At 47.3% G+C, this 22,389-nt stretch overlaps 1 protein-coding gene across 1 annotated transcript; it reads left to right on the top strand.

Moving 5' to 3' along the window:
- The first annotated feature begins 186 nt into the window (after positions 1 to 186).
- On the top strand, positions 187 to 3,124 carry LOC140347159 (transcriptional regulator protein Pur-beta). Its single transcript, XM_072433504.1, has one exon. The coding sequence runs from the start codon at positions 235 to 237 to the stop codon at positions 1,159 to 1,161; it is 927 nt and encodes a 308-aa protein (XP_072289605.1). The 5' UTR covers positions 187 to 234; the 3' UTR covers positions 1,162 to 3,124.
- Positions 3,125 to 22,389: the final 19,265 nt, after the last annotated feature.

Here is a 22,389-nt window from a genome sequence, read left to right as displayed (position 1 = left end):
CCTCAATAGTCTCAGACACTTCTGAACTCCAGCAACGTGTAAACGCTGAACTGTTAATTACAGACAGGGAAATAAACCAATCAAAGCGCACAGTTGTCATGCTATGGTTAAACTGACATTTCCCTGGGCCAATCACACGGCTGTAGTCCGTGTCCGGTTTCCTCAGTGGGCTCGGCAGGCTCTGCTCGGGGGCGCGGGTCACAAACGCAGAGAGACGGGCTGCTGGTGGCGAAGATGGCGGATGGGGACAGTGGCAGTGAGCGCGGGGGCAGCAGCGGCGGTGGTGGCGGCGGCGGCGGCGGCGGCACCGGTTTCCAGCACTACCAGCGGGAGTCGGAGACCCAGGAGCTGGCCTCGAAGCGGCTGGACATTCAGAACAAGCGCTTCTACCTGGACGTGAAGCAAAACGCTAAAGGCCGGTTCATTAAAATCGCCGAGGTGGGTGCCGGGGGCTCCAAAAGTCGACTGACCCTCTCCATGTCAGTTGCGGCGGAGTTCCGTGACTACCTAGGGGATTTTATAGAGCACTACGCCCAGCTGGGGCCTAGCACTCCGGAGCAGATTGCTCAGTCATCCGGTGGGGACGACACCGGGCCTAGGAGGGCCTTGAAGAGCGAGTTCCTGGTGCGGGAGAACCGCAAATACTACCTCGACCTTAAAGAAAACCAGCGGGGTCGCTTTCTCCGGATCAGACAGACCGTAAATCGAGGCCCGGGGTTCGGAGTCGGAGTGGGCGGCATCCAGGGTGCAGGCATGCAGGCCGGGCAGACCATCGCCCTCCCGGCGCAGGGCTTAATTGAGTTCCGTGACGCTCTCGCCAAGTTAATAGACGACTACGGGGGAGATGAAGAGGAACTGTCCGGTGGCGGAGGGGCAGGGGGCTACAGCGAGCTCCCTGAGGGCACCTCCATCATGGTGGATTCCAAGCGTTTCTTCTTTGACGTGGGGTCTAACAAGTACGGAGTGTTCCTGCGAGTGAGTGAAGTGAAGCCCAGTTACAGAAACTCTATCACTATCCCGTTCAAAGCATGGAGTAAGTTTGGAGGCGCGTTCAGTCGTTACGCAGAGGAGATGAAAGAGATCCAGGAGCGGCACCGGGATAAGATGTACGAGAGGAGAACCGGAGAGGAGTCCGAGGGCGACGATGTGGACGACGATTGAGCCAGCGCTGCTGCTCGGGATGAAGCTGACAACATGATGCAAAGCCTGGAGATTAACAGAAAGAGAGGAGCGACTTATGTGCATGACGAACTTTAAAAACAACGGAGTTAATTAAAAGTATACTTGACTCAGAATTTTACTGTCTATATAAGAGAATGATGTTTAAGTGTAGGTGGATGTTATAGATAAAAGAGTACAGACTGCATTAGTCAGCTCCTGTTTGAGAATCCCCTTAATTACATAATATATAAGTATATGAATATAAATGATTGTCCGATTGATGACCTCAAGCAGCCCAACAAATTAAGCTTGGCTCTGCTGGAGACATATGTAAAGTAGTTCCACTTCTTGGTTGTGCAGCAGTAGAGCTCACCTGGTGCAGGTGAAGGGTGGTGGAGATCCACAGGAAGACATCCTGTCCTGTCACCAGAGCTGTGTGTGATTTTCTGTCCCATTTGTCTCACCTGCACCAGCCCAGATCAACCACAACCCAGAGAGCCAGCTTGAGGAGGCAGTGCTGGGCATGGCAGGGCAGCCACAACCGTTATGGTGATCTGTTACAAGCACACTGCTCATTTGGATTTTGAGGACAATCCAAATGAGTTTAAATGGCCCTGCATCCCTAGTCGCCCCTCCCTGGAGTGCTGATGTCCTATCTCACTGCTTACCGTGTCTCAGGGTTGGCATGTTCCACCTTATTTGGGGTATATCAACACCTCTGCATCATTCACACTTGTCAGTTGCTGATATCTGGCTTGATGTAGGCCCAAGTGTTGTGTGACCTCAAAGACCTTTGTCTCCGTAGGGCAGCAGGTCTCTTGCATCGGTCTCCAAGATAAAGCTTAATATTGCTGGGCTTGAACGACAGTCTCCAGGGAACTGGCCTTGTTGACGTACATAGGGTGCACCATTTGGAATCCTTTAATCTTGAACTTAGACCAATAACGACTGAAGCAGGTTCAGTCTGATTGTAAGAATTTAGGTGCTTTTGGAAAACAAAACCCATCAGCCGGGTGCTATAATAGAAGAAAATTATATAGGCCTATATAGCTTACTGGGAGAGATTTACTTACAAAAGATCAATTATAGATATAATTATTTTTCAAAAGAGATTTATTGCAATATGTCTTAGAGATATAAGACATTTATTAGATACTGCTGCCTAAAGTGGCCTATTTAAAACACTAAGCTTGGATGCAAAAGTCCAGGGTAATATTTCATACTTGCTTTTTCCTAACATTTCTGTTATTCCTTAGAGGAAGTAAAAAAAAAAAAAGAGTACACAAATTGATAACAGTATGTTATTGCAATTTCTATTAAAACAAATATGACTTCATTGAAGTAGTTTGTCAGCAAACATTCAGCACTCCAGTTCACTTTACAAAGCATCAAGTTGTCCCCTTGTTTCAGTCCACCTTCATGTTTTCTCACTGTTCGGCTTTACATCGGTTGCCATTCGATGCAAACATAAACATCTGCAACATTTAGTCTGTAGTGTTCCTTTCCAATATGGTCATATTTTGCATGCCTGCTGTGCTGCGGAGCTGCCTTGTGTTTTTTCTTTAGCATATTCTGATTGCTGTATGATGGTATTTATCCATTTGGAGAGCGGTTTTAAGATTTCTTTATGTATTGCATTGGAAAGTTTATTCTCAGTCTAATAAAAAGCCACAAAGTTCCCAAGCTTTGGGGAATGTCACGCTCATTGTCCCGCTTCCTTTGACACTTTGTTGAATTTTACTTTAGTCAGGCCGACACAGCAGAGAAATGCCATACTAAAAAGATACACCTGGGAGCAATACTTTTCTTTTCTATTTAAGTGTATATGATACTACACATAAAATTGATCTTCATCCTTCCTGTACTGTGTTATGTGAAATGGCAGCTGTTTCAGTCATGTGTGTTCTGCTGTAATATTCTACAAAGTTACTTTCAACGAGAAATAAAACAATGTTTTTGCTCAGGAGAGGTGTGATCTTTGGATTTTACATTGAATCTACTGTTATAAAATGCTTAATGTTGGGAGAAGTTAAAATAATAAAGGCATGAAGAAAAAATAGACAGAGCCAATCCAGGATCACATCCATAGAATCATTTTTGCCTGCTGTTTGAGTGACAATGCATTAATTGGTTGGATAATTACAAAATTAAGGAGAAGATACCACTAGGGGGAGCTCCTCTGAAATCCTGAGCCATGACCTTTAGGAGGATTCAACATATTTTAGATTTCAGGTGTAACTTATGCACCACTATTAGACCCAAATCACACACTTTAAAAGCTATGGTATTAGTAAGATTATTTTGAGTTATCAATGAATGAGGAGTAACCTTGATTATAGCTTTTTGATGGATGGAGTAAATGTAGTAATGAGAACTGGAATCCACAAGGGTTATGGTCAAAACATTTTCTCTTCTCATCCCAAGTCAATAAACTCCTTCAGTACCATCAAATTTACAATGAAATTTGATGGTACTGACATGCACACAAATGCATAAAGAAGGATTGATGCATTCATTACGCACACCACAAAAATACACTGGAAACTGATTTTCAGAAAAACATTCACTATTGCAATTGCCACAAAACTAACAACATTGACTAAAGTTGATGCTGTTATAAGGAGGCTATATGCACATGCTTCAAATGCTGAACGATACAGAATTACACACATGTATGAATCAATCAAAATACAACTTTTATATAACACCGTTAAAACCGTTTAAAGCTCATTAAAGAAGTACATCTTACATAATATGTCCCCTTTAACTTACCTGTTATATCTAATATTAGCATTTGAGTTTGACATACATTTTACAATACATAATTACTGTATGCCTAATTAGTCAGTGTAATTCCTCATTCGTCCAGGAGCGTTCCATTGTAGATAAAATTCAGTTGCATCATGTGGACTCTGTTTTCAGAAAAACAACCTCTGTAATGGGCTAACAACATCCTATTGTAACCTGACTTTCACTCCCTGATGTGCCTTATTGTCATGTTCTGAAACCGTCTGACTATAAGGTCATTACAGTGACTATCGTTTTAATGCATTACTTCACCAGCATTAGTCATCCTAAAACTTTCTAAAAACGTCCTTGTTTGAATCAACTGTCATATATATATTTAGAAGAGGCGTACTGTGTACAATTATAGACCTAAGTCATCAATGACACAAAATCCAGTTAACTATTGAACCCACTACTATATGTTATATAAAAGCGTACAAAATTGGTTTTACAGAAAAAAAGTGACAAAAACATGAACTATACAGAAAAAGTGCCAAAATAATACTTTAATTATCCATCATAATTTCAATTTGTATTCCTGCTTAGGGTGCGGGCTCTTTTTCAGCCTCTGATGATGGGGTAAACATTGGATCAAAGCCACTTATTACATAATAGTGTACAAATAATGATTTTCTTGACATTCATTATAGGAGCTTCACAAAACGTTTTAAAAAAAAACAGTTTTGGCTTTTTTACGATGCTCACATAAATACAATACTCTCATATTTATTGTGAATGTGGACAACTTGCCAATTCAGAAATACTGCCGGTATGCCATGAGTTAACAGCTTCATCTATTTTTACGTCATCCCTGCACAGCCCCCTTCAGTGGGCAGTTTTCACTTTATAAAGGTCATCGTGCCTAACATCTGCCTTCAGCTGCCATTTTTTAATCCACAAAAAACAAAATGCACACAAATGCATTTTGTTTTTTCAGCCCCATGTCAATCCAGCACAGAGATTGTGAGCAAAGGCAGGAGAATGGAGAGGAACAGGGCAGTGATGTGCGTGAGAGAGCGAGCGTGAGGACAGCTCAAGGGCACAGTAGTATTACCACCAGTGTGGGCGAGCTGCCAGGGTGAGGAGGAGAGAGGGAGGGAGAGAGAACAGGATCAGAGAGGATGGGAGAGAGTAGAAAGAGAGAGTGAGGAGAGACAGTGAGAGGGAGACTCAGACTGACTCAGGTCCTGGTCCAGCAAAAAAACAATCATCACAAAGACACAGAGGATGATGCACTGCTCCAGCTTTTCCTACTTTGCACCAAACTGGACCTGATACTAACTGATTTACCAAAAACTGAAGGCATATGCCATTTTTGTTTCCTTAGTTTCATCTCGTATTTAAATGTATGATTTATTCATTTTTCTCTGTGGATTAATTCAAATTCGGCACCAACAAGTTAAGAGTCTTAAGTAAAACCAAATAGATACAAGTGGTGAAAAGGATTTTTAATAGAAAGAATCTCATCTTTCAAAACCTTTGTAGACTTTTTTCCCCCAGGAGCTTCATAAGGATCAGAGTCAAAATGTTTATAACACCTACAATGACTCCTTGATATGGGTCTCTATCTTCAAGACTGAATGGGTCTAAAAATGAAAGACTACCGGTTTGATGATGTCTTTTAATGTATTTACAGGCATAAAAAAACAAACAAATCAGAAGTACAGTAACATCTTTAATAGTGCTATAAAAACCTGCCTTTATTGACCGCTACCTTTGATACCTTTGAACACATATTTCAAGAAAAGTCACATTTTCTCCATGGTTGAAGCAATCAAGCTGCTCTGTTTCCTGCTTTGAGCGTTTTGTTTTTAAATCCATGTAGAATAAAGAGACAAAACATAGCATGACGATCAGTGGTGACAGAAAAGACTGGACATGGCAATGAGGAGGTGCACTGCATAACGCCATCATGAGTTTACTTGCAAGTACTGCAGCAGATACTGACTATCCTAAAGCAGCAGATTGGGTATCCCTGTTCTACCCAGCTAAAATCCTATAGTGATGAATGAGGGGCTGCATGGGTTCTATTTTTAGCCAGTGTTACCATGTGTGGTGAATGTTATTCTTTGCTTGCACGCTAGGCACACAGTATAATCTTCTATCATGCAGCACCATAATCCTATATGCATGAATAGAGGACAAAATCAGCTCCATTCCACACTCACACTCTCAAAGATGCAGAGCTGACACACACAAATGCACATATTCTTATCTGTCAGTATTTCTTCTAATATAGCCTATAATAATGGAAACAACTGCAATGAAGGTATGGGTTTCGGCTTTCTGTTGTGGACATCATTTTGAGATATTCTATTATCTTCAAGAGGTATTAGATTTTTTTACTGCTTTGGTAACAATCCAAAAATAACTCCCCATCTCTGCATTGAGGTTGCAACAGATCAAGGAGTAAAACATTGCAACAGTTTAAAGGAAACTCTGATTGATTTATACCAGTTTAAAGCCTTTGAACCCTGAGTAAGGGCAACTATTCAGTTTGAACCGTTAACTCTTCCCACTTCGTCCCCTCTCGCACTGTGATGTTGCCCCTTGCTTTCAGCTGGACCTTACATGCCCAGATGGATAATAGGGGACATAAGTGTTCAGATCTCCATTTTCAAAATTGATCACAAAGTTTTTATATTTTTTAAACCATCTTCTACGTATATTCTTAAAACAGCATCGTTGAGGGGATTTGCTCAAGAAGGGATGGAATAATATTTGTATTTTACTGAAAGCGATTTGGCTTTTACATTTTTTGGCTTTTGAAATTTTCACTTCATTTTTGCTAATTAACTCAGCCTTTCCATAAAATGGCTATTTATATTATAGAGCTTAATTTAAATATTCAAACAGTTGCTTTTATAACGTACAGCATGGTTCAGATGGCGTTTTTTCCTTGAAGAACTTGAAGAAGTGACTCGAAATCAATACTTTTGCAATGCCTGCAGTATCACTTTCACACCACTTGAGCGCAGCAAAGATCAAATTCTATCCACCAAAAAACCTGTTCATATCAGAAGTTCATTTCAAACATTTCAATATGACAAATTAATGCACAGCACTTGAGAATCTACCCAAGTGCATACTAGATACCTGCACAGTCCCAATAGGCAAATCACGAAGGAGGTAATGTATGTGTGGAATTTTAATCCTTTACAAAATAACTAAATATCTCTCTAGTGTCAGAACAGATATGAAAGCAGCGTAATTTCAAACGTAACAAACATTCTGTTTTTTATATTTCTTTCGCAATTCATCTCCCTGCTGTTAATTCAAAAACTGTATTCACCTAATTCGGGAATTTGCCTTTAGCACCTCCATCTGGCGTAATCCTCGTTGTATTAGTTAACACAGGGCTGCTGACCCGTGCTGACCTCAAGAGAAAATACATTCTACAGACTAAAAAGCAGTTTTCGGAAGAGAAATATATTGGTGACGTTGCCTAGCTCCGGAGGCAGAATATGGCCCCTGATGTTTGGTAACAAACCAGAACAAATTCTCAAACACTAAAAACTAAAGTGGGCATTTTAAAATTCCCCAAATTCCCATCTAATTTGAATGCTAAAATGAATTAAATCAACTAGTGTGGTGTATTTTCTGGTGTGGTGTACTCTCTGGTGTGGTGTACTCTCTGGTGTGATGTACTCTCTGGTGTGGTGTACTCTCTGGTGTGATGTACTCTCTGGTGTGATGTACTCTCTGGTGTGATGTACTCTCTGGTGTGGTGTACTCTCTGGTGTGGTGTACTCTCTGGTGTGATGTACTCTCTGGTGTGATGTACTCTCTGGTGTGATGTACTCTCTGGTGTGGTGTACTCTCTGGTGTGGTGTACTCTCTGGTGTGGTGTACTCTCTGGTGTGATGTACTCTCTGGTGTGGTGTACTCTCTGGTGTGGTGTACTCTCTGGTGTGATGTACTCTCTGGTGTGGTGTACTCTCTGGTGTGGTGTACTCTCTGGTGTGATGTACTCTCTGGTGTGATGTACTCTCTGGTGTGGTGTACTCTCTGGTGTGATGTACTCTCTGGTGTGATGTACTCTCTGGTGTGATGTACTCTCTGGACACTGGTGTGGTGTACTCTCTGGTGTGGTGTACACTGTACTCTCTGGTGTGGTGTACACTGTACTCTCTGGTGTGGTGTACTCTCTGGTGTGATGTACTCTCTGGTGTGATGTACTCTCTGGTGTGATGTACTCTCTGGTGTGGTGTACTCTCTGGTGTGGTGTACTCTCTGGTGTGGTGTACTCTCTGGTGTGGTGTACTCTCTGGTGTGGTGTACTCTCTGGTGTGATGTACTCTCTGGTGAGGTGTACTCTCTGGACACTGGTGTGGTGTACTCTCTGGTGTGGTGTACTCTCTGGTGTGGTGTACTCTCTGGTGTGGTGTACTCTCTGGTGTGATGTACTCTCTGGTGTGGTGTACTCTCTGGTGTGGTGTACTCTCTGGTGTGATGTACTCTCTGGTGTGGTGTACTCTCTGGTGTGGTGTACTCTCTGGTGTGGTGTACTCTCTGGTGTGGTGTACTCTCTGGTGTGGTGTACTCTCTGGTGTGATGTACTCTCTGGTGTGATGTACTCTCTGGTGTGGTGTACTCTCTGGTGTGGTGTACTCTCTGGTGTGATGTACTCTCTGGTGTGGTGTACTCTCTAGTGTGGTGTACTCTCTGGTGTGATGTACTCTCTGGTGTGGTGTACTCTCTGGTGTGATGTACTCTCTGGTGTGATGTACTCTCTGGTGTGGTGTACTCTCTGGTGTGATGTACTCTCTGGTGTGATGTACTCTCTGGTGTGGTGTACTCTCTGGTGTGGTGTACTCTCTGGTGTGATGTACTCTCTGGTGTGGTGTACTCTCTGGTGTGGTGTACTCTCTGGTGTGATGTACTCTCTGGTGTGGTGTACTCTCTGGTGTGGTGTACTCTCTGGTGTGGTGTACTCTCTGGTGTGGTGTACTCTCTGGTGTGGTGTACTCTCTGGTGTGATGTACTCTCTGGTGTGATGTACTCTCTGGTGTGGTGTACTCTCTGGTGTGGTGTACTCTCTGGTGTGGTGTACTCTCTGGTGTGATGTACTCTCTGGTGTGGTGTACTCTCTAGTGTGGTGTACTCTCTGGTGTGATGTACTCTCTGGTGTGGTGTACTCTCTGGTGTGATGTACTCTCTGGTGTGATGTACTCTCTGGTGTGGTGTACTCTCTGGTGTGATGTACTCTCTGGTGTGATGTACTCTCTGGTGTGATGTACTCTCTGGTGTGATGTACTCTCTGGACACTGGTGTGGTGTACTCTCTGGTGTGGTGTACACTGTACTCTCTGGTGTGGTGTACACTGTACTCTCTGGTGTGGTGTACACTGTACTCTCTGGTGTGGTGTACTCTCTGGTGTGATGTACTCTCTGGTGTGGTGTACTCTCTGGTGTGGTGTACTCTCTGGTGTGGTGTACTCTCTGGTGTGATGTACTCTCTGGTGTGGTGTACTCTCTGGTGTGATGTACTCTCTGGTGTGGTGTACTCTCTGGTGTGGTGTACTCTCTGGTGTGGTGTACTCTCTGGTGTGATGTACTCTCTGGTGTGATGTACTCTCTGGTGTGATGTCCTCTCTGGTGTGGTGTACTCTCTGGTGTGGTGTACTCTCTGGTGTGGTGTACTCTCTGGTGTGGTGTACTCTCTGGTGTGATGTACTCTCTGGTGTGGTGTACTCTCTGGTGTGGTGTACTCTCTGGTGTGATGTACTCTCTGGTGTGGTGTACTCTCTGGTGTGGTGTACTCTCTGGTGTGATGTACTCTCTGGTGTGGTGTACTCTCTGGTGTGATGTACTCTCTGGTGTGATGTACTCTCTGGTGTGATGTACTCTCTGGTGTGATGTACTCTCTGGACACTGGTGTGGTGTACTCTCTGGTGTGGTGTACACTGTACTCTCTGGTGTGGTGTACACTGTACTCTCTGGTGTGGTGTACTCTCTGGTGTGATGTACTCTCTGGTGTGGTGTACTCTCTGGTGTGGTGTACTCTCTGGTGTGGTGTACTCTCTGGTGTGATGTACTCTCTGGTGTGGTGTACTCTCTGGTGTGATGTACTCTCTGGTGTGGTGTACTCTCTGGTGTGGTGTACTCTCTGGTGTGGTGTACTCTCTGGTGTGATGTACTCTCTGGTGTGATGTACTCTCTGGTGTGATGTCCTCTCTGGTGTGGTGTACTCTCTGGTGTGGTGTACTCTCTGGTGTGGTGTACTCTCTGGTGTGGTGTACTCTCTGGTGTGATGTACTCTCTGGTGTGGTGTACTCTCTGGTGTGGTGTACTCTCTGGTGTGATGTACTCTCTGGTGTGGTGTACTCTCTGGTGTGGTGTACACTGTACTCTCTGGTGTGATGTACTCTCTGGTGTGGTGTACTCTCTGGTGTGATGTACTCTCTGGTGTGATGTACTCTCTGGTGTGGTGTACTCTCTGGTGTGATGTACTCTCTGGTGTGGTGTACTCTCTGGTGTGGTGTACACTGTACTCTCTGGTGTGATGTACTCTCTGGTGTGGTGTACTCTCTGGTGTGATGTACTCTCTGGTGTGGTGTACTCTCTGGTGTGGTGTACTCTCTGGTGTGATGTACTCTCTGGTGTGATGTACTCTCTGGTGTGGTGTACTCTCTGGTGTGGTGTACTCTCTGGTGTGGTGTACTCTCTGGTGTGATGTACTCTCTGGTGTGGTGTACTCTCTGGTGTGGTGTACTCTCTGGTGTGATGTACTCTCTGGTGTGGTGTACTCTCTGGTGTGGTGTACTCTCTGGTGTGATGTACTCTCTGGTGTGATGTACTCTCTGGTGTGGTGTACTCTCTGGTGTGATGTACTCTCTGGTGTGATGTACTCTCTGGTGTGATGTACTCTCTGGACACTGGTGTGGTGTACTCTCTGGTGTGGTGTACACTGTACTCTCTGGTGTGGTGTACACTGTACTCTCTGGTGTGGTGTACTCTCTGGTGTGGTGTACTCTCTGGTGTGGTGTACTCTCTGGTGTGATGTACTCTCTGGTGTGGTGTACTCTCTGGTGTGGTGTACTCTCTGGTGTGGTGTACTCTCTGGTGTGATGTACTCTCTGGTGTGATGTACTCTCTGGTGTGATGTCCTCTCTGGTGTGGTGTACTCTCTGGTGTGGTGTACTCTCTGGTGTGATGTACTCTCTAGTGAGGTGTACTCTCTGGACACTGGTGTGGTGTACTCTCTGGTGTGGTGTACTCTCTGGTGTGGTGTACTCTCTGGTGTGGTGTACTCTCTGGTGTGATGTACTCTCTGGTGTGGTGTACTCTCTGGTGTGGTGTACTCTCTGGTGTGATGTACTCTCTGGTGTGGTGTATTCTCTGGTGTGGTGTACACTGTACTCTCTGGTGTGATGTACTCTCTGGTGTGGTGTACTCTCTGGTGTGATGTACTCTCTGGTGTGATGTACTCTCTGGTGTGGTGTACTCTCTGGTGTGGTGTACTCTCTGGTGTGATGTACTCTCTGGTGTGGTGTACTCTCTGGTATGGTGTACTCTCTGGTGTGATGTACTCTCTGGTGTGGTGTACTCTCTGGTGTGGTGTACACTGTACTCTCTGGTGTGATGTACTCTCTGGTGTGGTGTACTCTCTGGTGTGATGTACTCTCTGGTGTGATGTACTCTCTGGTGTGGTGTACTCTCTGGTGTGATGTACTCTCTGGTGTGGTGTACTCTCTGGTGTGGTGTACTCTCTGGTGTGATGTACTCTCTGGTGTGGTGTACTCTCTGGTGTGGTGTACTCTCTGGTGTGGTGTACTCTCTGGTGTGATGTACTCTCTGGTGTGATGTACTCTCTGGTGTGATGTACTCTCTGGTGTGGTGTACTCTCTGGTGTGGTGTACTCTCTGGTGTGATGTACTCTCTGGTGTGATGTACTCTCTGGTGTGGTGTACTCTCTGGTGTGATGTACTCTCTGGTGTGATGTACTCTCTGGTGTGATGTACTCTCTGGACACTGGTGTGGTGTACTCTCTGGTGTGATGTACTCTCTGGTGTGATGTACTCTCTGGTGTGGTGTACTCTCTGGTGTGGTGTACTCTCTGGTGTGGTGTACTCTCTGGTGTGATGTACTCTCTGGTGTGGTGTACTCTCTGGTGTGGTGTACTCTCTGGTGTGGTGTACTCTCTGGTGTGATGTACTCTCTGGTGTGGTGTACTCTCTGGTGTGGTGTACTCTCTGGTGTGATGTACTCTCTGGTGTGGTGTACTCTCTGGTGTGGTGTACTCTCTGGTGTGATGTACTCTCTGGTGTGATGTACTCTCTGGTGTGGTGTACTCTCTGGTGTGATGTACTCTCTGGTGTGATGTACTCTCTGGTGTGATGTACTCTCTGGACACTGGTGTGGTGTACTCTCTGGTGTGGTGTACACTGTACTCTCTGGTGTGGTGTACACTGTACTCTCTGGTGTGGTGTACTCTCTGGTGTGGTGTACTCTCTGGTGTGGTGTACTCTCTGGTGTGATGTACTCTCTGGTGTGGTGTACTCTCTGGTGTGGTGTACTCTCTGGTGTGGTGTACTCTCTGGTGTGATGTACTCTCTGGTGTGATGTACTCTCTGGTGTGATGTCCTCTCTGGTGTGGTGTACTCTCTGGTGTGGTGTACTCTCTGGTGTGATGTACTCTCTGGTGAGGTGTACTCTCTGGACACTGGTGTGGTGTACTCTCTGGTGTGGTGTACTCTCTGGTGTGGTGTACTCTCTGGTGTGATGTACTCTCTGGTGTGGTCTACTCTCTGGTGTGGTGTACTCTCTGGTGTGATGTACTCTCTGGTGTGGTGTACTCTCTGGTGTGGTGTACACTGTACTCTCTGGTGTGATGTACTCTCTGGTGTGGTGTACTCTCTGGTGTGATGTACTCTCTGGTGTGATGTACTCTCTGGTGTGGTGTACTCTCTGGTGTGGTGTACTCTCTGGTGTGGTGTACTCTCTGGTGTGGTGTACTCTCTGGTGTGATGTACTCTCTGGTGTGGTGTACTCTCTGGTGTGGTGTACACTGTACTCTCTGGTGTGATGTACTCTCTGGTGTGGTGTACTCTCTGGTGTGATGTACTCTCTGGTGTGATGTACTCTCTGGTGTGGTGTACTCTCTGGTGTGATGTACTCTCTGGTGTGGTGTACTCTCTGGTGTGGTGTACTCTCTGGTGTGATGTACTCTCTGGTGTGGTGTACTCTCTGGTGTGGTGTACTCTCTGGTGTGGTGTACTCTCTGGTGTGATGTACTCTCTGGTGTGATGTACTCTCTGGTCTGGTGTACTCTCTGGTGTGGTGTACTCTCTGGTGTGGTGTACTCTCTGGTGTGATGTACTCTCTGGTGTGGTGTACTCTCTAGTGTGGTGTACTCTCTGGTGTGATGTACTCTCTGGTGTGGTGTACTCTCTGGTGTGATGTACTCTCTGGTGTGATGTACTCTCTGGTGTGGTGTACTCTCTGGTGTGATGTACTCTCTGGTGTGATGTACTCTCTGGTGTGATGTACTCTCTGGTGTGATGTACTCTCTGGACACTGGTGTGGTGTACTCTCTGGTGTGGTGTACACTGTACTCTCTGGTGTGGTGTACACTGTACTCTCTGGTGTGGTGTACTCTCTGGTGTGGTGTACTCTCTGGTGTGATGTACTCTCTGGTGTGGTGTACTCTCTGGTGTGGTGTACTCTCTGGTGTGGTGTACTCTCTGGTGTGGTGTACTCTCTGGTGTGATGTACTCTCTGGTGTGGTGTACTCTCTGGTGTGGTGTACTCTCTGGTGTGATGTACTCTCTGGTGTGATGTACTCTCTGGTGTGATGTCCTCTCTGGTGTGGTGTACTCTCTGGTGTGGTGTACTCTCTGGTGTGATGTACTCTCTGGTGAGGTGTACTCTCTGGACACTGGTGTGGTGTACTCTCTGGTGTGGTGTACTCTCTGGTGTGGTGTACTCTCTGGTGTGGTGTACTCTCTGGTGTGATGTACTCTCTGGTGTGGTGTACTCTCTGGTGTGGTGTACTCTCTGGTGTGATGTACTCTCTGGTGTGGTGTACTCTCTGGTGTGGTGTACACTGTACTCTCTGGTGTGATGTACTCTCTGGTGTGGTGTACTCTCTGGTGTGATGTACTCTCTGGTGTGATGTACTTTCTGGTGTGGTGTACTCTCTGGTGTGATGTACTCTCTGGTGTGGTGTACTCTCTGGTGTGGTGTACACTGTACTCTCTGGTGTGATGTACTCTCTGGTGTGGTGTACTCTCTGGTGTGATGTACTCTCTGGTGTGGTGTACTCTCTGGTGTGGTGTACTCTCTGGTGTGATGTACTCTCTGGTGTGATGTACTCTCTGGTGTGGTGTACTCTCTGGTGTGGTGTACTCTCTGGTGTGGTGTACTCTCTGGTGTGATGTACTCTCTGGTGTGGTGTACTCTCTGGTGTGGTGTACTCTCTGGTGTGATGTACTCTCTGGTGTGGTGTACTCTCTGGTGTGGTGTACTCTCTGGTGTGATGTACTCTCTGGTGTGATGTACTCTCTGGTGTGGTGTACTCTCTGGTGTGATGTACTCTCTGGTGTGATGTACTCTCTGGTGTGATGTACTCTCTGGACACTGGTGTGGTGTACTCTCTGGTGTGGTGTACACTGTACTCTCTGGTGTGGTGTACACTGTACTCTCTGGTGTGGTGTACTCTCTGGTGTGGTGTACTCTCTGGTGTGGTGTACTCTCTGGTGTGATGTACTCTCTGGTGTGGTGTACTCTCTGGTGTGGTGTACTCTCTGGTGTGATGTACTCTCTGGTGTGATGTACTCTCTGGTGTGATGTCCTCTCTGGTGTGGTGTACTCTCTGGTGTGGTGTACTCTCTGGTGTGATGTACTCTCTGGTGAGGTGTACTTTCTGGACACTGGTGTGGTGTACTCTCTGGTGTGGTGTACTCTCTGGTGTGGTGTACTCTCTGGTGTGATGTACTCTCTGGTGTGGTGTACTCTCTGGTGTGGTGTACTCTCTGGTGTGATGTACTCTCTGGTGTGGTGTACTCTCTGGTGTGGTGTACACTGTACTCTCTGGTGTGATGTACTCTCTGGTGTGGTGTACTCTCTGGTGTGATGTACTCTCTGGTGTGATGTACTCTCTGGTGTGGTGTACTCTCTGGTGTGGTGTACTCTCTGGTGTGATGTACTCTCTGGTGTGGTGTACTCTCTGGTGTGGTGTACTCTCTGGTGTGATGTACTCTCTGGTGTGATGTACTCTCTGGTGTGATGTACTCTCTGGTGTGGTGTACTCTCTGGTGTGGTGTACTCTCTGGTGTGGTGTACTCTCTGGTGTGATGTACTCTCTGGTGTGGTGTACTCTCTAGTGTGGTGTACTCTCTGGTGTGATGTACTCTCTGGTGTGGTGTACTCTCTGGTGTGATGTACTCTCTGGTGTGATGTACTCTCTGGTGTGGTGTACTCTCTGGTGTGATGTACTCTCTGGTGTGATGTACTCTCTGGTGTGATGTAATCTCTGGTGTGATGTACTCTCTGGACACTGGTGTGGTGTACTCTCTGGTGTGGTGTACACTGTACTCTCTGGTGTGGTGTACACTGTACTCTCTGGTGTGGTGTACTCTCTGGTGTGGTCTACTCTCTGGTGTGATGTACTCTCTGGTGTGGTGTACTCTCTGGTGTGGTGTACTCTCTGGTGTGGTGTACTCTCTGGTGTGATGTACTCTCTGGTGTGGTGTACTCTCTGGTGTGATGTACTCTCTGGTGTGGTGTACTCTCTGGTGTGGTGTACTCTCTGGTGTGGTGTACTCTCTGGTGTGATGTACTCTCTGGTGTGATGTACTCTCTGGTGTGATGTCCTCTCTGGTGTGGTGTACTCTCTGGTGTGGTGTACTCTCTGGTGTGATGTACTCTCTGGTGAGGTGTACTCTCTGGACACTGGTGTGGTGTACTCTCTGGTGTGGTGTACTCTCTGGTGTGGTGTACTCTCTGGTGTGGTGTACTCTCTGGTGTGATGTACTCTCTGGTGTGGTGTACTCTCTGGTGTGGTGTACTCTCTGGTGTGATGTACTCTCTGGTGTGGTGTACTCTCTGGTGTGGTGTACACTGTACTCTCTGGTGTGATGTACTCTCTGGTGTGGTGTACTCTCTGGTGTGATGTACTCTCTGGTGTGATGTACTCTCTGGTGTGGTGTACTCTCTGGTGTGATGTACTCTCTGGTGTGGTGTACTCTCTGGTGTGGTGTACACTGTACTCTCTGGTGTGATGTACTCTCTGGTGTGGTGTACTCTCTGGTGTGATGTACTCTCTGGTGTGGTGTACTCTCTGGTGTGATGTACTCTCTGGTGTGATGTACTCTCTGGTGTGGTGTACTCTCTGGTGTGGTGTACTCTCTGGTGTGGTGTACTCTCTGGTGTGGTGTACTCTCTGGTGTGATGTACTCTCTGGTGTGGTGTACTCTCTGGTGTGGTGTACTCTCTGGTGTGATGTACTCTCTGGTGTGGTGTACTCTCTGGTGTGGTGTACTCTCTGGTGTGATGTACTCTCTGGTGTGATGTACTCTCTGGTGTGGTGTACTCTCTGGTGTGATGTACTCTCTGGTGTGATGTACTCTCTGGTGTGATGTACTCTCTGGACACTGGTGTGGTGTACTCTCTGGTGTGGTGTACACTGTACTCTCTGGTGTGGTGTACACTGTACTCTCTGGTGTGGTGTACTCTCTGGTGTGGTGTACTCTCTGGTGTGGTGTACTCTCTGGTGTGATGTACTCTCTGGTGTGGTGTACTCTCTGGTGTGGTGTACTCTCTGGTGTGATGTACTCTCTGGTGTGATGTACTCTCTGGTGTGATGTCCTCTCTGGTGTGGTGTACTCTCTGGTGTGGTGTACTCTCTGGTGTGATGTACTCTCTGGTGAGGTGTACTCTCTGGACACTGGTGTGGTGTACTCTCTGGTGTGGTGTACTCTCTGGTGTGGTGTACTCTCTGGTGTGATGTACTCTCTGGTGTGGTGTACTCTCTGGTGTGGTGTACTCTCTGGTGTGATGTACTCTCTGGTGTGGTGTACTCTCTGGTGTGGTGTACACTGTACTCTCTGGTGTGATGTACTCTCTGGTGTGGTGTACTCTCTGGTGTGATGTACTCTCTGGTGTGATGTACTCTCTGGTGTGGTGTACTCTCTGGTGTGGTGTACTCTCTGGTGTGATGTACTCTCTGGTGTGGTGTACTCTCTGGTGTGGTGTACTCTCTGGTGTGATGTACTCTCTGGTGTGGTGTACTCTCTGGTGTGGTGTACACTGTACTCTCTGGTGTGATGTACTCTCTGGTGTGGTGTACTCTCTGGTGTGATGTACTCTCTGGTGTGATGTACTCTCTGGTGTGGTGTACTCTCTGGTGTGATGTACTCTCTGGTGTGGTGTACTCTCTGGTGTGGTGTACTCTCTGGTGTGATGTACTCTCTGGTGTGGTGTACTCTCTGGTGTGGTGTACTCTCTGGTGTGATGTACTCTCTGGTGTGATGTACTCTCTGGTGTGGTGTACTCTCTGGTGTGGTGTACTCTCTGGTGTGGTGTACTCTCTGGTGTGGTGTACTCTCTAGTGTGGTGTACTCTCTGGTGTGATGTACTCTCTGGTGTGGTGTACTCTCTGGTGTGATGTACTCTCTGGTGTGATGTACTCTCTGGTGTGGTGTACTCTCTGGTGTGATGTACTCTCTGGTGTGATGTACTCTCTGGTGTGATGTACTCTCTGGACACTGGTGTGGTGTACTCTCTGGTGTGGTGTACACTGTACTCTCTGGTGTGGTGTACACTGTACTCTCTTGTGTGGTGTACTCTCTGGTGTGGTGTACTCTCTGGTGTGATGTACTCTCTGGTGTGGTGTACTCTCTGGTGTGGTGTACTCTCTGGTGTGGTGTACTCTCTGGTGTGATGTACTCTCTGGTGTGATGTACTCTCTGGTGTGATGTACTCTCTGGACACTGGTGTGGTGTACTCTCTGGTGTGATGTCCTCTCTGGTGTGGTGTACTCTCTGGTGTGGTGTACTCTCTGGTGTGATGTACTCTCTGGTGAGGTGTACTCTCTGGACACTGGTGTGGTGTACTCTCTGGTGTGGTGTACTCTCTGGTGTGATGTACTCTCTGGTGTGGTGTACTCTCTGGTGTGATGTACTCTCTGGTGAGGTGTACTCTCTGGTGTGGTGTACTCTCTGGTGTGGTGTACACTGTACTCTCTGGTGTGGTGTACTCTCTGGTGTGATGTACTCTCTGGTTAGGTGTACTCTCTGGTGTTGTGTACACTGTACTCTCTGGTGTGGTGTACTCTCTGGTGTGGTGTACTCTCTGGTGTGGTGTACACTGTACTCTATGGTGTACACTGTACTCTCTGGCGTGGTGTACTCTCTGGTGTGGTGTACTCTCTGGTGTAGTGTACTCTCTGGTGTGATGTACTCTCTGGTGTGATGTACTCTGGTGTGGTGTACTCTCTGGTGTGGTGTACTCTCTGGTGTGATGTACTCTCTGGTGTGGTGTACTCTCTGGTGTGGTGTACACTGTACTCTCTGGTGTGGCATATTCTCTGGTGTGGTGTACTCTCTGGTGTGATGTACTCTCTGGTGTGGTGTACTCTCTGGTGTGGTGTACTCTCTGGTGTGATGTACTCTCTGGTGTGATGTACTCTCTGGTGTGGTGTACATTGTACTCTCTGGTGTGATGTACTCTCTGGTGTGGTGTACTCTCTGTTGTGATGTACTCTCTGGTGTGGTGTACTCTCTGGTGTGGTGTACTCTCTGGTGTGGTGTACTCTCTGGTGTGGTGTACACTGTACTCTCTGGTGTGATGTACTCTCTGGTGTGGTGTACTCTCTGGTGTGGTGTACACTGTACTCTCTGGTGTGATGTACTCTCTGGTGTGGTGTACTCTCTGGTGTGGTGTACTCTCTGGTGTGGTGTACTCTCTGGTGTGATGTACTCTCTGGTGTGATGTACTCTCTGGTTTGGTGTACTCTCTGGTGTGGTGTACTCTCTGGTGTGGTGTACTCTCTGGTGTGGTGTACTCTCTGGTGTGATGTACTCTCTGGTGTGGTGTACTCTCTGGTGTGATGTACTCTCTGGTGTGGTGTACATTGTACTCTCTGGTGTGATGTACTCTCTGGTGTGGTGTACTCTCTGGTGTGATGTACTCTCTGGTGTGGTGTACTCTCTGGTGTGGTGTACTCTCTGGTGTGGTGTACACTGTACTCTCTGGTGTGATGTACTCTCTGGTGTGGTGTACTCTCTGGTGTGGTGTACACTGTACTCTCTGGTGTGATGTACTCTCTGGTGTGGTGTACTCTCTGGTGTGGTGTACTCTCTGGTGTGGTGTACACTGTACTCTCTGGTGTGATGTACTCTCTGGTGTGGTGTACTCTCTGGTGTGGTGTACTCTCTGGTGTGGTGTACTCTCTGGTGTGATGTACTCTCTGGTGTGATGTACTCTCTGGTTTGGTGTACTCTCTGGTGTGGTGTACTCTCTGGTGTGGTGTACTCTCTGGTGTGGTGTACTCTCTGGTGTGATGTACTCTCTGGTGTGGTGTACTCTCTGGTGTGATGTACTCTCTGGTGTGGTGTACATTGTACTCTCTGGTGTGATGTACTCTCTGGTGTGGTGTACTCTCTGGTGTGATGTACTCTCTGGTGTGGTGTACTCTCTGGTGTGGTGTACTCTCTGGTGTGGTGTACACTGTACTCTCTGGTGTGATGTACTCTCTGGTGTGGTGTACTCTCTGGTGTGGTGTACACTGTACTCTCTGGTGTGATGTACTCTCTGGTGTGGTGTACTCTCTGGTGTGGTGTACTCTCTGGTGTGGTGTACTCTCTGGTGTGATGTACTCTCTGGTGTGATGTACTCTCTGGTGTGGTGTACTCTCTGGTGTGGTGTACTCTCTGGTGTGGTGTACTCTCTGGTGTGGTGTACACTGTACTCTCTGGTGTGATGTACTCTCTGGTGTGGTGTACTCTCTGGTGTGGTGTACACTGTACTCTCTGGTGTGATGTACTCTCTGGTGTGGTGTACTCTCTGGTGTGGTGTACTCTCTGGTGTGGTGTACTCTCTGGTGTTATGTACTCTCTGGTGTGATGTACTCTCTGGTGTGGTGTACTCTCTGGTGTGGTGTACTCTCTGGTGTGGTGTACTCTCTGGTGTGGTGTACACTGTACTCTCTGGTGTGATGTACTCTCTGGTGTGGTGTACTCTCTGGTGTGGTGTACTCTCTGGTGTGGTGTACTCTCTGGTGTGATGTACTCTCTGGTGTGGTGTACTCTCTGGTGTGATGTACTCTCTGGTGTGGTGTACTCTCTGGTGTGGTGTACTCTCTGGTGTGATGTACTCTCTGGTGTGATGTACTCTCTGGTGTGGTGTACTCTCTGGTGTGGTGTACTCTCTGGTGTGGTGTACTCTCTGGTGTGGTGTACTCTCTGGTGTGGTGTACTCTCTGGTGTGATGTACTCTCTGGTGTGGTGTACTCTCTGGTGTGGTGTACTCTCTGGTGTGGTGTACTCTCTGGTGTGATGTACTCTCTGGTGTGATGTACTCTCTGGTGTGGTGTACTCTCTGGTGTGATGTACTCTCTGGTGTGATGTACTCTCTGGTGTGATGTACTCTCTGGTGTGATGTACTCTCTGGACACTGGTGTGGTGTACTCTCTGGTGTGGTGTACACTGTACTCTCTGGTGTGGTGTACACTGTACTCTCTGGTGTGGTGTACTCTCTGGTGTGGTGTACTCTCTGGTGTGATGTACTCTCTGGTGTGGTGTACTCTCTGGTGTGGTGTACTCTCTGGTGTGGTGTACTCTCTGGTGTGATGTACTCTCTGGTGTGATGTACTCTCTGGTGTGATGTACTCTCTGGACACTGGTGTGGTGTACTCTCTGGTGTGATGTCCTCTCTGGTGTGGTGTACTCTCTGGTGTGGTGTACTCTCTGGTGTGATGTACTCTCTGGTGAGGTGTACTCTCTGGACACTGGTGTGGTGTACTCTCTGGTGTGGTGTACTCTCTGGTGTGGTGTACTCTCTGGTGTGATGTACTCTCTGGTGTGGTGTACTCTCTGGTGTGATGTACTCTCTGGTGAGGTGTACTCTCTGGTGTGGTGTACTCTCTGGTGTGGTGTACACTGTACTCTCTGGTGTGGTGTACTCTCTGGTGTGGTGTACTCTCTGGTGTGGTGTACTCTCTGGTGTGGTGTACTCTCTGGTGTGGTGTACACTGTACTCTCTGGTGTGATGTACTCTCTGGTGTGGTGTACTCTCTGGTGTGGTGTACACTGTACTCTCTGGTGTGATGTACTCTCTGGTGTGGTGTACTCTCTGGTGTGGTGTACTCTCTGGTGTGGTGTACTCTCTGGTGTGGTGTACTCTCTGGTGTGATGTACTCTCTGGTGTGATGTACTCTCTGGTGTGGTGTACTCTCTGGTGTGATGTACTCTCTGGTGTGGTGTACTCTCTGGTGTGGTGTACTCTCTGGTGTGGTGTACTCTCTGGTGTGATGTACTCTCTGGTGTGATGTACTCTCTGGTGTGATGTACTCTCTGGACACTGGTGTGGTGTACTCTCTGGTGTGATGTCCTCTCTGGTGTGGTGTACTCTCTGGTGTGGTGTACTCTCTGGTGTGATGTACTCTCTGGTGAGGTGTACTCTCTGGACACTGGTGTGGTGTACTCTCTGGTGTGGTGTACTCTCTGGTGTGATGTACTCTCTGGTGTGGTGTACTCTCTGGTGTGATGTACTCTCTGGTGAGGTGTACTCTCTGGTGTGGTGTACTCTCTGGTGTGGTGTACACTGTACTCTCTGGTGTGGTGTACTCTCTGGTGTGATGTACTCTCTGGTGAGGTGTACTCTCTGGTGTTGTGTACACTGTACTCTCTGGTGTGGTGTACTCTCTGGTGTGGTGTACACTGTACTCTATGGTGTACACTGTACTCTCTGGCGTGGTGTACTCTCTGGTGTGGTGTACTCTCTGGTGTAGTGTACTCTCTGGTGTGATGTACTCTCTGGTGTGATGTACTCTGGTGTGGTGTACTCTCTGGTGTGGTGTACTCTCTGGTGTGATGTACTCTCTGGTGTGGTGTACTCTCTGGTGTGATGTACTCTCTGGTGTGGTGTACTCTCTGGTGTGGTGTACTCTCTGGTGTGATGTACTCTCTGGTGTGGTGTACTCTCTGGTGTGATGTACTCTCTGGTGTGATCTACTCTCTGGTGTGGTGTACTCTCTGGTGTGGTGTACTCTCTGGTATGGTGTACTCTCTGGTGTGATGTACTCTCTGGTGTGGTGTACTCTCTGGTGTGGTGTACACTGTACTCTCTGGTGTGGCATACTCTCTGGTGTGGTGTACTCTCTGGTGTGATGTACTCTCTGGTGTGGTGTACTCTCTGGTGTGGTGTACTCTCTGGTGTGATGTACTCTCTGGTGTGATGTACTCTCTGGTGTGGTGTACATTGTACTCTCTGGTGTGAT

Source organism: Eucyclogobius newberryi, unplaced genomic scaffold (genome assembly GCF_026437365.1).
Source record: "Eucyclogobius newberryi isolate DKJ021-1_F unplaced genomic scaffold, fEucNew1.0.hap1 SCAF_6, whole genome shotgun sequence".
NCBI classification, from domain to species: Eukaryota; Metazoa; Chordata; class Actinopteri; order Gobiiformes; family Gobiidae; genus Eucyclogobius; species Eucyclogobius newberryi.
This window is presented reverse-complemented; position numbering and strand designations above follow the sequence as displayed.

What these genes read in the sequence shown, in the direction of transcription:
- LOC140347159 (XM_072433504.1), top strand. Translation starts at nt 235, where the DNA reads ATGGCGGATGGGGACAGTGGCAGTGAGCGCGGGGGCAGCAGCGGCGGT.